At 45.6% G+C, this 13,316-nt stretch overlaps 1 protein-coding gene across 1 annotated transcript in view; it reads right to left on the reverse strand.

The window, feature by feature from the left end:
• Positions 1–844: 844 nt before the first annotated feature.
• Positions 845–13,316, reverse strand: part of LOC141098648 (cytochrome P450 2C5-like) — a 206,986-nt gene continuing 194,514 nt past the window's right edge. Inside the window, exons 12-14 of the mRNA XM_073586620.1 lie at positions 4,157–4,341; positions 1,884–2,025; positions 845–1,774 (exon numbers count right to left, since the gene is read on the reverse strand). Coding sequence (XP_073442721.1) covers positions 1,596–1,774; positions 1,884–2,025; positions 4,157–4,341 — 506 coding nt within the window. The 3' untranslated portion in view covers positions 845–1,595. The remainder of the gene's footprint in view (positions 1,775–1,883; positions 2,026–4,156; positions 4,342–13,316) is intronic.

Below are 13,316 nucleotides of genomic sequence, written 5' to 3' on the forward strand. Positions count from 1 at the left end.
AGGGAGTTCATCGGGCCTCAGTGGTGAAGGGGAAAATGAACTCACAACACCAGCCCCTCTGCATTTCTCCAGTTTGTGTTCCCCAGTCCATTCGCCTGCCTCTGGGTCTTTGATCCCTGGCCACTCTGCCTGCTTCCAATCTTTGAATAACAGGTCTCTGCTGATATGTGAAACACAGGAGTCAGGTCATTTAAAGATCAGAGGCAGGTGTAAGTGCTGGGGACTCCCAAACGGGAAGAGGGGAATATTCAGTGCACAGTCCTTCCTCAGTGCACTGAAATCCAGTTAGCAGAAAACTTGAAATGTTGATTAAAAAAGAACCAAAAAGTGGATTTCTTTACCAAAGTCATCAATTTTATCTGCATTAAAACGCTATTACATCTGTGTCTTTACTGTACATTACAAAATCTTGCTGACAAGTTCTCTTTAATTACGTGAGTTGGGAACCACCTAACTCGTACTGGGAACAATGGTGTGATCCATTTGAAGAGGTGACATTTTCCATTATACACCAGAGGAGATGCAGAAACAACTGAGGACATCTCTCCTATACAAATAGGGTGCACAGAACCTTTTGATTTGATTTGATTTCATTATCGATTATTTATCAAGGTTGTATATGAAACTGGCTTGTTAATAAGTAAACCTTTGTAAATGCAAAGTACTAAACTGAGGCTCATTACCAGAGTAATAAGAAGAGCAAGATATCAGTATATCTGTAAAAGATAATCTGCTGATAGTTTTCATGTTCCTTTACAATCAAACCTGCAGCTGAGACAGAGTTACTATATCATTTTATTTTTATTGGGTTTCATATAAAATGCACATGCAATTCTGGCAACAATATAATATACAAGAATATAACAGACATTTACAAATAGCATTAAAGGGCAGGAATATTATTTTTCATATAGTGACAGTCACTCGCCCAGAAATGGAGAGTTGTCAATTACTTTATTTAATGTTTCCGAAGTACATGGGTCCTTGTCTGACTGTCGTAGAGGAGACCCACTATCAAACATATATTAAAGGTGTTTTAGGTCTAGGAGAATATGCGATCAACGCTGATTGATAATGTTGAAAATGCTCACACCCTACCAACACAATGTTATAGGCCAGAAGGAACTATGGGTGGTCCTAAACAGTGATTGACTGGAGATTTTTGTGAAAAGAGTAAATTTATTGCCATCATACTGTTTAATCATAATCCGGGATGACTAAACGAAAGGTAGATGAGCAGACTCGTAGATAAGAAGGAGGATCTGGACATAAGTAGCTAGATATATGTGGTATCCTACCACAGCCCAGAACATCATCAAAAGTTTAATTGACCCTTACACTATCCCAGATCACTATGGAACCCTAGGCTATTAGGAATATTGCCATTAATCTCTTGGCCACCTTGAGCAACAAGGATTACAATATATTAACTAATTGGTCACACTAGATTACCAGGTATATTGTCTATCGCACTTAGCCAGATAGCTACCCTTGAATGTAATCCCCAATCCATTACAGACCTCCAGTATTTAGATCAAGTCATGAAATCACCCCCAGCCTACATACTAACACTTGCAGCGGCTGATGTGTGTTGTTCAGTAATGTGGAATTGCACACATCTCATGTTCTTGGGGGCGTGTGGTGAAGCCAACGGCACCACTGAGATCCAGCTTTGCCCCGGGAGGAGCCTTGAATGTAAAGTTCTGTAGCAACTTGGTAAAGAAGAGGAAAAGTTCCATTTTAGCCAAGTTCTCTCCTGCACAACTTCTCTTCCCTACAAAAAAAGGAGCAGACAGAAAACCTGAAACCATGGAGTGTTCTGGTGTCAGAAAGTCCCTCAGATGGTCGAGTTATACACCAGCTTTACTTTTGAGAATACTCACCAACAGAAAATGGTATAAATGCCTCATTTTTGACAAAATTTCCATCAGAGTCCAAGAAATGTTCAGGATAAAAGTCATCAGGTTTTTTGAAGTACTTGTTATCTCGAAGGACAGATGTCAGTGATGGTATTACGTGAGTTCCCTGCAAATAAAAAATCATAAATTCATGAATGATTTTTCATGCTAAGATGTGCTAAACGTAGGGCAGAAACCCTAGCAATAATATATGGACCTCATAAGGGCACATTATTAGATCCCAATGTGGAATTGTATTCAGTACTTTTGGTGGGCATCTGAGAAGGCTGGTGTATTTCTTCGCAAGCAACCACTCATTTGGAAGTCTTCAAATAGAGGCTGGACAGACATCTCTCTGGGATGGTTTAGTGAATCCTGCTTTGAGCAGGGGGTTGGACCAGATGACCCAGAAGGTCCCTTTCAACTCTACCATTCTATGATTCTATGATTTTTAAGCCAAGTGAAATTTGAAAGTGATCTCTATGCAGCCTTTTTGGCCCATATCATATATTTATTTAGGCAAGGGAAACTGAACAATGATCTGGGGTATTGTATTAAAGGGGTATTAAAACAAATCTTAGCTTGCCTCCAAAGGAGAGAGGATAATTTAGTGATTGCTGGGGCTTTGACCACTGAGAACCCTAGTTATCCTGTTATCGGGGCTTTGGGACCTTTTACAAACATACCATGAGTTTGGAGTATAAAGTCCTGATGACAGCTCCATACTGCATGACTAAATAAATGACTTCTAATATTTTTTAATTACTCAAGATGTCATATGAATTATGGAAGAACACAAGATTTCATTAATCAAGACTTTAGATAAGTTGTTTGTTTCAAACTTGAGTTTGTCAGGTTTGATAACTATACCTCCAAAATTAATTTGCTTAGAATAAATTTGCAACAAATTCCTAAAAAAATTACTATAAATGCCCGAACAAATGAATTTAACACTCTGCGGTCGTCTCAGAGTTTATTGATGCTGTTCTCAGCTCTGCAATGAAAAGACAGCCTTTTTAATGTTTAAATGATGTCAATTTATCTAAATAGGTGTAAATGGATGGTGAGTGGAGGTCGTGGCGATTTATCTTTTGGATATAAAAAAATATACACTGCTCAAAAAAAATAAAGGGAACACATCCTATTACATTGTGTTGTTTAAGTGTTCCCTTTATTTTTTTGAGCAGTATTTATATATGACTTGCCGATCTCACAATGCAGGAAACATACTTTATGTAAATCTCCAGCCTTGGATTCAGGATTTTGTTTCAGTAGCAATATTTACACTGAGGAGCTTAATGATGCTCTCCTTGATAGCAGTATGTGAAAAATAAAAACTGCTGCTATTAAGGTGCTTTTATTGCAGTTTATCTCAGATCAATCAATTTGCAGCCACACTGACAATACAGGTACATTGCTTCACTGCTTAGGCCTGTACCTTTTCCTGGGTGGAATGAGCTTTGCGCTCTAACCTCCTTTTTCTACAATGTGAACGCATAAAATAGCACTCCTTGGCCAGCTCCATATTTTAAGTTTGCTGCGATAACCCCATGATTGGCTGTTGTAGTCCATGTCATGTGATAGCTGCAGTGTATAATGGTGAAGCTATGCTGCAATGAATGACAGGCTAGTTTCACACTAGCGTTCTCGGGCACAGCGCAGGGCCACCACTAAGCCTCTCCTCCCGCTGCGCTCCCTCCGGACAGCTCCTCCTATGGTCGCTTGATGCTGCATGTGATCAGCGTACCCTATATTTAGCGTTGGGTATGCTGGTCGTGCGTTGGGATGATTTTGCTGGCACTACGCCCGGCGCACAAAAGCGTGCTGTGTTGCATTTTTGTGAGCTGGGCGCAGCGCCAAGAGGGCGCAGTGCCAGCAAAATCATATCAGCGCATGACCAGCGTACCCAACGCAAAATATAGAGTACGCTGATCACATGCAGCTTCATGCGATCAGAGGAGGAACTGACCGGAGGGGTGTGGCCAGGGGTGGGGCTTAGCGGCGGCCCTGCGCTGCGCCCGAGAACACTAGTGTGAAACTAGCCTTAATTACCCCATTCTTAGTCTTTGGTTGCGTGTAAAATAATGCTGGGCTCTCTTTTCTTTTCGACGATCCTCACAAACTCAATGGCAAAAGTTTTGATTCTGTGAGTATATGCAAATTTCAGGAAATTCTACTAGATGTTGATCCTCTGTGGATTGATTCACTCAACTCTAATGAAGATGCTGCCAGGGAATATTTTTTTTTTTAATACTTACTTTTGGCAGGAAGAAGCCCTTCACTGTGACATCTTGAGTGGTCTGATGTGGCACATTGGTTGGCACAAGATTGGCAAATCTCTGAATTTCGTGGATGACAGCATCTGTGTATGGCATTTCTTTGCGATGTATCATCTGAGGCTCGACTAAACCGATGACTTTTTCAATTTCTTTTTGAACATTTTCTGTTATTAAAGAAAGAATTATCCTTAATATCTCCAATTCTTAACTAGAACCTTGTATCCTGTTTTATAAAGTCCCCGATCCCCAGCTTCCCTTCATAAAATCATAACAGTAAAGCATCTAAAGAGCCTGTGTAAAGGTCATTGTAAAGGAAGGAGAAGGGGGTGAGCTGTGGTATCCTCTATTGTGAATGGAGTTTCTTGTGTTATCTACTGTATTTAGAGGTCTTATCAGTCATTATACAGGAAAGTGAAGTGGTAAGCTGTGACATTAAATATTGTGACTGGTGGATCATGTGTCGTATAATGTATATAGAGGTGTTATCAGCAGTGATGAGCAAGCACTAAAATGCTCGGGTGCTTGTTATTCGAGTCGAGCAAATCGTAAAGCTCGGGTGCTGAACCCGAGTAACAGGTATAATGGAAGTCAATGGGAAACTAGAGAATTTTTCCAGTGATTCCCCAGCCCCCACCCCAGAGATCTTGAGGGGTTCAAAAATTGCTCAAATTGATGGAAAAGTGATAAAACTGCATGGGAACAGCATGAGGAAGACCCCTGGAAGCATTTGTAACTCCCAGGTCACTGATGGGAACAATGTTGTCAAAGTATTACGCCACTTTTCCGGACTGACAATAAAACATACAAAACCAATGATATAATTGATTTTACTGGAAAAAATGTTAAGAAATATTCTTTCCAGGATAACGACTTGTTTATAAGGCAAAATAAATAAGAGGAAAAAAACGCTCTCCCCACACCATGGGCTATGTTCATACATAGTGTTTTTGCTGTGTTTGCTGTTTGTATAGCTTTCAATGGTGAAAAAAAACATTCATCAGAAAATGTAATTTTAACATTTTACTACGTTATCTGGCAAGTGGTATGAGACATGATCAGATGCAACCTATTTGATTTATGAAGGAGGAGCTCAGAAAGTCGTATAGTCAGGGCCATCAGACAGCCCTCGCTATTTGTAGGGTTCCATCAGGCAGCTCTTACTTTTGTTAGAGTTCCAGCAGGTGGCCTTCACTATTGTCACAGAGCCATCAGACAGCCTTAACACTATTTTTAGAGGGCAATCAGCCTGTCCTCAATAAGCGGTTTTGGAAAGCCAGCTATGCTTTTTATAGTCAAATATTGCTACTGCAATTATATTTTGTGGCCTTCACAATTTTTAACGAGCCAGCAGGCAGCCCCCAGTACTTTTAGAGAGCCAGCAGGCATCTTGTGGAGAGATGAGACCAAGATAGAGATTTTAGGTAAAGCGCATCATTCTACTGTTTACAGTAAATGTAATAAGGCCTGCAAATTTAGGAACACAGTAGTTACAGTCAAATATGGTGGAGGTTCATAGATGTAGTGGGGTTGTTTTGCTGCCTCTGGCACTGACTGCTTTGATTTGTTGCAAGGCATCATGAAATGTAAACATTTCCGAAAGATTTTTGGTTGCAACGTAGTGCCCAGTGTCAGAAAACTGGGTTTGCATCCTAAGGGTACCGTCACACTTAGCGATGCACCAGCGATCCCGACAGCAATACGACCCGGTCAGGATCGCTGGTGCATCGCTAAATGGCTAAATGGTCCCTAGTGAGCTGACAAACAGGCAGATCTCACCAGCGACGTAGCAGCGGTCGGCGGTCGTTACTTACCTGTCAGACGCGGCGATGAAGACGTCCTCCCACCCACGTCCACGCGTCGCTCATCAGCAGGAAGCCCAGCAAGAAGCAGCCGATGAGAAACGGCCCAGGACATTCTTGCGCGATCAGCGATAACCAGTGGGGGAGCGATCTCGCTTAGTGTGACGGGGCCTTAAGTCATGGGTCTTCCAGAAGGACAATGACCCCAAAAATACTTCAAGAAGCCCACAGAAATTGATGGAAACAAAGCGCTGGAGAGTTCACACGCAGTATTTCAGCTACAGTAGCATAAAGCAGGGGTCCCCAACCGCCGGTCCGCGGCCCAGCACCGGGCCGCTGCAGTGCCCTTGCCGGTCCGCGGACACAAGGGGAGCCAGGGGCGGTCAGTGGCGTAGCGGGGGCTGGGGCGGCGTGTGTAGCGGCGGCAGGGAGCGATCCAAGCAGCTCCGCTGCCTGCAAGAGGGAATAGCAGGAGCGGAGCTGCAAGGACCCGTCCAGCTTCCTGCCCGCCGCCCGCGCTTCCTGTCTCTGACACAGAGAGGAGCGCGGCAGCTGCTGTGTCAGAGCGATGAAGCGCGGGCGGCGGGCAGGTGAGAGGAGAGAGGTGGTGTCTGTGTGTGTGTGTACGTATAATATGTATGTGTGTGTATGTATGTATGTGTGTGTGTGTGTATGTATGTATGTGTGTGTGTGTGTATGTGTGTGTGTGTTGGTCTGTGTTTGTGTAGCCTGGCCCTGGAGGAGATGGGGACATGAGGAGAAGGCCATGAGGGAAGTGATGGAGAGACAGCAGTGATGGGGTGAAGGCAATGATGGGGAGAGGGGAGTGATGGGGTGAAGGCAATGATGGGGAGAGGGGAGTGATGGGCTGAAGGCAATGATGGGGAGAAGGGGGTGAAGGTAATGATGGGGAGAGGGGAGTGATGGGGAGAAGGGAGTGATGGGGTGAAGGCAATGATGGGGAGAGGGGAGTGATGGGGTGAAGGCAATGATGGGGAGAGGGGAGTGATGGGGTGAAGGCAATGATGGGGAGAAGGGGGTGATGGAGCACTTATTCAAAACCTATGGTGAGTTGAGTCACATTATAAATGTTATTTAATTCTAAGTATGCACTGCTACACTACAACCGTGTCCATAGCCCCGCCCCCTTATGACCAAAGCCCCGCCCCTGCCACACCTCCATCCCCGCCCTGCCGGGCCATGGAAGAATGGTCTTGCTTGAAACCGGTCCCTGGTGCAAAAAAGGTTGGGGACCACTGGCATAAAGTCTCCCACCAATACTATTTACATACAGATGATACATTTCTGAGTACAGATTACCATAAAAAACGTGAACCTGTCACTGAGTGAAAGGAAAAAAACAATCAAGTTATGGACTGTGGAAGAGATAAATGTGACCAGAATGAACACTTTTTAATCTGTACCTAGCATAGAATAGATGTTACCTTGATTTTTTTTTTTAGGTTGCAGCAGCAAGGATTATAATTTGTAAGACAATTATCCCTGACTAGTTGACTGTAAGATGCTATCCTATCACTACTGGAACAGCTCACCTTACACGAATTGCAGATAAGAGTGGTATTATTGCAGAATATAAAAGGGATTTGAATCGTACCTTAAAAGATTTTTTTCTTGTACATGGCAGCAGGAAGCTCTAGAGAGGAACACAAGCAATTCTGCCTGCTTTGATGTATCTGAGTACAGATCACTGTAAAAAAGATGACTCTGTCGATGAGTGTATGGAAAAAAGCAATGAAGTTATGGACTGTGGAAGAGATGTGTGTGACTAGAATGAACACTCATTTCCAGCAGATGATACCTAGTACCTATCCCTACACTAATGCAGATAACAGTGGTATTAATAGGAGATAAAATAGATGTTACCTTGTTTCTTTTGTTACTTTGCAGCAGCAAGTACTATGAGGTAATAATCTCTGTGCTGAGGTGAAAAAATGGGAGGTAAGCGAGGTACAGGAGAGTGAGACAGAAGAATGGTCAGGTGGAAGCTGGAGGTCATAAACCTAGTAAGCAAACAACTAGTAACACAGGGCAAAGAGACCGAGAGAGTCAAACGGACCAGATAAAGCACGGAGAGCAAACAAACAAGCACAGTATGAACACGCACACCAGGGGGTCAGGCACACAGAGCACAAAAGTATAACTGACAGAGAACCCTAGTCCATTGTGGGTATAAGTGTCCCTCCCAGATACAAAAGGAGGCCACAACAATTAACCCTGAGGGCGGGGCATGAACCCTGTCCAAACCATGACAACAAGTAGCTCAGACAGGTCTGGGTGGGTTTGGAGAAAATGCTGAACCACTAAGTTGAGCACTTGGGGCTAGGCATGGTAAGTGTACGAGATTGCAAAGCATCATAGCCGCCACCAGGTTACACATGACCATGCCTGGTTGTAGGATCAGGGGAAAGAAACAGATCAGTCTGGTCTACTAGACCTTTCAACAACTCTGCAGTGGTGTGCAGTTTGTCACCTAAGCAGATTAGTTTCAGCAGAGCCTGTTTCCACTTGATCAATGCAGTGATTAAGTGCTGCAGTGCATCCGGCTTGTGAATTATGTTGACTAGAGTTGAGCGAAACGGGTAGAAAAATTTCAAAAGTCACCGACTTTTGGCAAAGTGGGGTTTCATGAAACGAAACCCGACCCTAGGATGAGGTCGGCCACGAGGTCGGCGACTTACGCGCCGAGGTCGGCGACTTACGCGCCAAAGTCGCGTTTCAAAAGTTTGTTTTGCGCTCTTTTTCAGCCAATCAGGATCCACGGACACTGTGGGCAACGTGATGACATAGGCAGGGGTCACCACCATCTTTCAGAAGGGCATGCAAGTGATTGGCTTGCTTTGGTGGGCGTCACAGGGGGTATAAAAGGGCGTGCACGCCGACCGCCATCTTACTTCTGCCAATCTCAGTATAGGGAGAGGTTGCTGCTGATTCTGTAGGGAGAGAGTTAGGCAGGGAAGAAGACAAAAAAACTGCTTCTGCTGCTAGCGATTTGGCCTGCACAACACACCAGTCACTGTGTGTGCAGTGCAAGGGGAGGCTATATAGTGGTGTATCAGTGGTGTTTGTTGTTGGGCTGCCTTCTAAGGCTTCCTGACATTCCTGCATTGCTGTTTACCCACTGCTCCGCAAACTGCTTTTTTAAAAGCAATCCCAATTTTTTTTTTTGTCCTGCTGAGAAGAAAAAAAAACTGCTTCTGCTGCTAGCGATTTGGCCTGCACAACACACCAGTCACTGTGTGTGCAGTGCAAGGGGAGGCTATATTGTGGTGTATCAGTGGTGTTGGTTGTTGGGCTGCCTTTTAAGGCTTCCTGACAGGCTGGCATTGCTGTTTACCCACTGCTCTGCAAACTGCTTTTTTAAAAGCAATCCAATCTCCCTTATCCTCTAGTCACTTTTGTCACAGCTGTGCCATCGAGCCTGTGACATAGCGCTCAGATATCAGTGGGCCTCACACAATCCAAAAGTGTCCAGTGTCCACAAGTGTCTGCAGAAATTCAAAATCTCCCTTATCCTCTCGTCACTTTTGTCACAGCTGTGCCATCGAGCCTGTGACATAGCGCTCAGATATCAGTGGCCCTCACACAATCCAAAAGTGTCCAGTGTCCACAAGTGTCTGCAGAAATTCAAAATCTCCCTTATCCTCTAGTCACTTTGGTCACAGCTGTGCCATCGAGCCTGTCACATAGCGCTCAGATATTCATTGGGCCTCACAAAATCCAAAAGTGTCCAGTGTCCACAAGTGTGTGCAGAAATTCAAAATCTCCCTTATCCTCTAGTCACTTTGGTCACAGCTGTGCCATCGAGCCTGTCACATAGCGCTCAGATATTCATTGGGTCTCACACAATCCAAAAGTGTCCAGTGTCCACAAGTGTGTGCAGAAATTCAAAATCTCCCTTATCCTCTCGTCACTTTTGTCACAGCTGTGCCATCGAGCCTGTGACATAGCGCTCAGATATCAGTGGGCATCACACAATCCAAGTGTCCAGTGTCCACAAGTGTGTGCAGAAATTCAAAATCTCCCTTATCCTCTAGTCACTTTGGTCACAGCTGTGCCATCGAGCCTGTCACATAGCGCTCAGATATTCATTGGGCCTCACACAATCCAAAAGTGTCCAGTGTCCACAAGTGTGTGCAGAAATTCAAAATCTCCCTTATCCTCTAGTCACTTTGTTCACAGCTGTGCCATCGAGCCTGTCACATAGCGCTCAGATATTCATTGGGCCTCACACAATCCAAAAGTGTCCAGTATCCACAAGTGTGTGCAGAAATTCAAAATCTCCCTTATCCTCTAGTCACTTTGGTCACAGCTGTGCCATCGAGCCTGTCACATAGCGCTCAGATATTCATTGGGTCTCACACAATCCAAAAGTGTCCAGTGTCCACAAGTGTGTGCAGAAATTCAAAATCTCCCTTATCCTCTCGTCACTTTTGTCACAGCTGTGCCATCGAGCCTGTGACATAGCGCTCAGATATCAGTGGCCCTCACACAATCCAAAAGTGTCCAGTGTCCACAAGTGTCTGCAGAAATTCAAAATCTCCCTTATCCTCTCGTCACTTTTGTCACAGCTGTGCCATCGAGCCTGTGACATAGCGCTCAGATATCAGTGGGCCTCACACAATCCAAAAGTGTCCAGTGTCCACAAGTGTCTGCAGAAATTCAAAATCTCCCCTGTCCTATAGACACCTTGTACCTTGTTTTACATTACTATATAGTTTGTTGGATTTTGTCTACATTTCTACCAAAAATGAGGAAGGCTGGTGGAAGAGGCCGTGGAATTGGGCGGGGGTTGGCAGCTGGTAATGATGGTGATGGTGGTGGATCTGATGGTAGCGGCAAGAGCAAAATAGGACCGAATGCAGGAGGTGTTGAGCCTGCGTCATCGTCTGGCTACATAAGGCCTAGAACGCTTAGTTTTCTAGTAGTTGGCAAACCGCTTTTAAAGCCAGAGCATCAGGAAAAAGTTTTGTCTTACATTGCTGACTGAGCCTCCAGCTCTATCGCCTCCTCTTCTTCAGTTGTAAAAAGTATAAGCACTGAGTCGTCATTGGAGGCTCATGTTCATGAACCACACCTTTCCTTGTGTCCTTCACCCCAACCAAGATTGAAGGATGACGCAGGCCATACTACTGATTACTCCATGGAGCTGTTTTCACATACCATGCCTGGATTATCAAGTGAAATGGTGAATTACCCAGGCCAAGATGAATCTGACATGGAGTGCACTGATGCACAGCCGCTGATGGATGATTCTGCTGGTACATTCACTCAGAGCACTACATTGTCCTCGCAGTGTACAGAGCCAGATTCTGACCCTGATGAGACTCAGGTGCCCCGTCCCGCACACTATACCACCATACACGGTGACACAGAGGAAGGTGCACATGACATAGAAGAGGAGGTGATGGATGACCCAGTTGTTGACCCAGATTGGCATCCATTGGGGGAAGAGGGTGCTGCTTCCAATAGCTCAGATGAGGAGCATCCACAGCAGACATCGACATCGCAACAGCTGTTATCTGGCAGGCCCGGAGCACTCCAAAGACAGGTTCCAAACATCAAAAGAGTTGCTGGACAGCTTGTCCAGAGGGTCAAAAGATCACAGCGTGCTAGGCCGCAAAATGTCTGCCAAAGTAGGAAGAGTGCAGTGTGGCACTTTTTTGAACAAAATCCTCATGATCAGGCCAAGGTTATCTGTAAGAAGTGCGCAAAGACCTTTAGCCGAGGGAAAAATCTGAAAAATTTGAATACCAGTTGCATGCTTAGACATTTAACCAGCATGCACTTGCAAGCGTGGACACAACACCAAACCTCAAGTGCCACATGTGCAACTGATCACAACGAAGGTAGTCAGCAACGCTACATTGTTTCCCCCACTGTAAGCCCACCGGTTAGCACAGCAGCAAATGTTGAGGTGTCGTTGCAAGACCACAGCAGTCAGGGAATCCCACTGTTATATCAACGAAAGACTGATTCTAGGCCATCAGAAAGAACACCAACTCCATCACCATCATCAACCCTCTCTCAGTCCGCCCTGTCCACAGCTACTTCCACCATATGCAGCTCTCAAGTCCAGCTCACCCTCCCAGACACTATGAGTAGGTCAAGAAAGTACTCAGTCTCTCATCCGCGTACACTGGGTTTGAACGCCCACATTGCCAAACTAATCTCGTTTGAGATGATGCCCTTTCAGTTGGTGGAAAGCGCAGCTTACCGTGAACTCATGGCCTATGCAGTACCACGCTATGACCTACCCAATCGCCACTTCTTCTCTCGCAAAGCCATCCCAGCCCTCCACCATCATGTGAAAGACCGCATTGTCCATGCACTCAAGCAGTCAGTGAGCGGAAAGGTGCACCTCACAACTGATGCATGGTCCAGTCGGCATGGCCAGGGCCGTTACGTGTCCATCACTGCGCACTGGGTTAATGTGGTGGATGCAGGGTCCACAGGGGACAGCGGTGGTGGGACAGTGCTGCCTAGCCCACGTTATAGGAAACAGTTGGCTGTAGGCGTTCGACCCTCCTCCTCCTCCTCCTCCAGAAGCGAAAGCTCGTCCACAGAGCGCAGTCGTACGAGCACTCCATCTGCAGCTGCCACTGTTGCACACGATGTGTCCCCCTATCGAGCAGCTAGTGGAAAGCGTCAGCAGGCTGTGTTGAAGATGATGTGTTTGGGCAACAGACACACCACTGAGGTGCTGGCCGAGTACTTGAAGCGACAAACTGAGTCATGGCTGGGCAGTGTACATCTTGAGGCAGGCAAGGTAGTTAGTGATAACAGCCATAATTTTGTGGCAGCCATAGCCCTTTCAAAACTCAGCCATATACCTTGCTTGGCTCACACCTTGAACCTGGTGGTGCAGTGCTTCCTCAAAAATTATCCGGAGTTAACAGCCCTGCTCCAGAAGGTGCGAAGACTGTGCGCGCACATCCGCCGGTCGCCTGTACACTCCGTTCGTATGCAGAAGCTGCAGCGATTGCTCCACCTTCCCAACCACCGCCTCATTATCGACATTGCAACAAGGTGGAACTCCACCCTGCAAATGGTGGAGCGGCTGTGCGAGCAGAGGCAGGACATAATGCATTTGTGGGAGGATACACGGCCAGGCACTTTGAGAGCAGACATGGAGTTGACAGGTGTGCAGTGGTCGAAGCTGAAAGACCTCTGTAAAGTCCTTCAGTGTTTTGAGGAATGCACACGGCTGGTAAGCGCAGACGACGCCATCCTAAGCATGAGCATCCCACTTATGCGTCTGCTCATGCAAACTTTGACGCACCTTAAGGAGCAGGCGTCTGCAGCCAATGTTGATGAGGAGG

Source organism: Dendrobates tinctorius, unplaced genomic scaffold (genome assembly GCF_039654945.1).
Source record: "Dendrobates tinctorius isolate UK_male_01 unplaced genomic scaffold, ASM3965494v1 ptg000093l, whole genome shotgun sequence".
Classification (NCBI taxonomy): domain Eukaryota; kingdom Metazoa; phylum Chordata; class Amphibia; order Anura; family Dendrobatidae; genus Dendrobates; species Dendrobates tinctorius.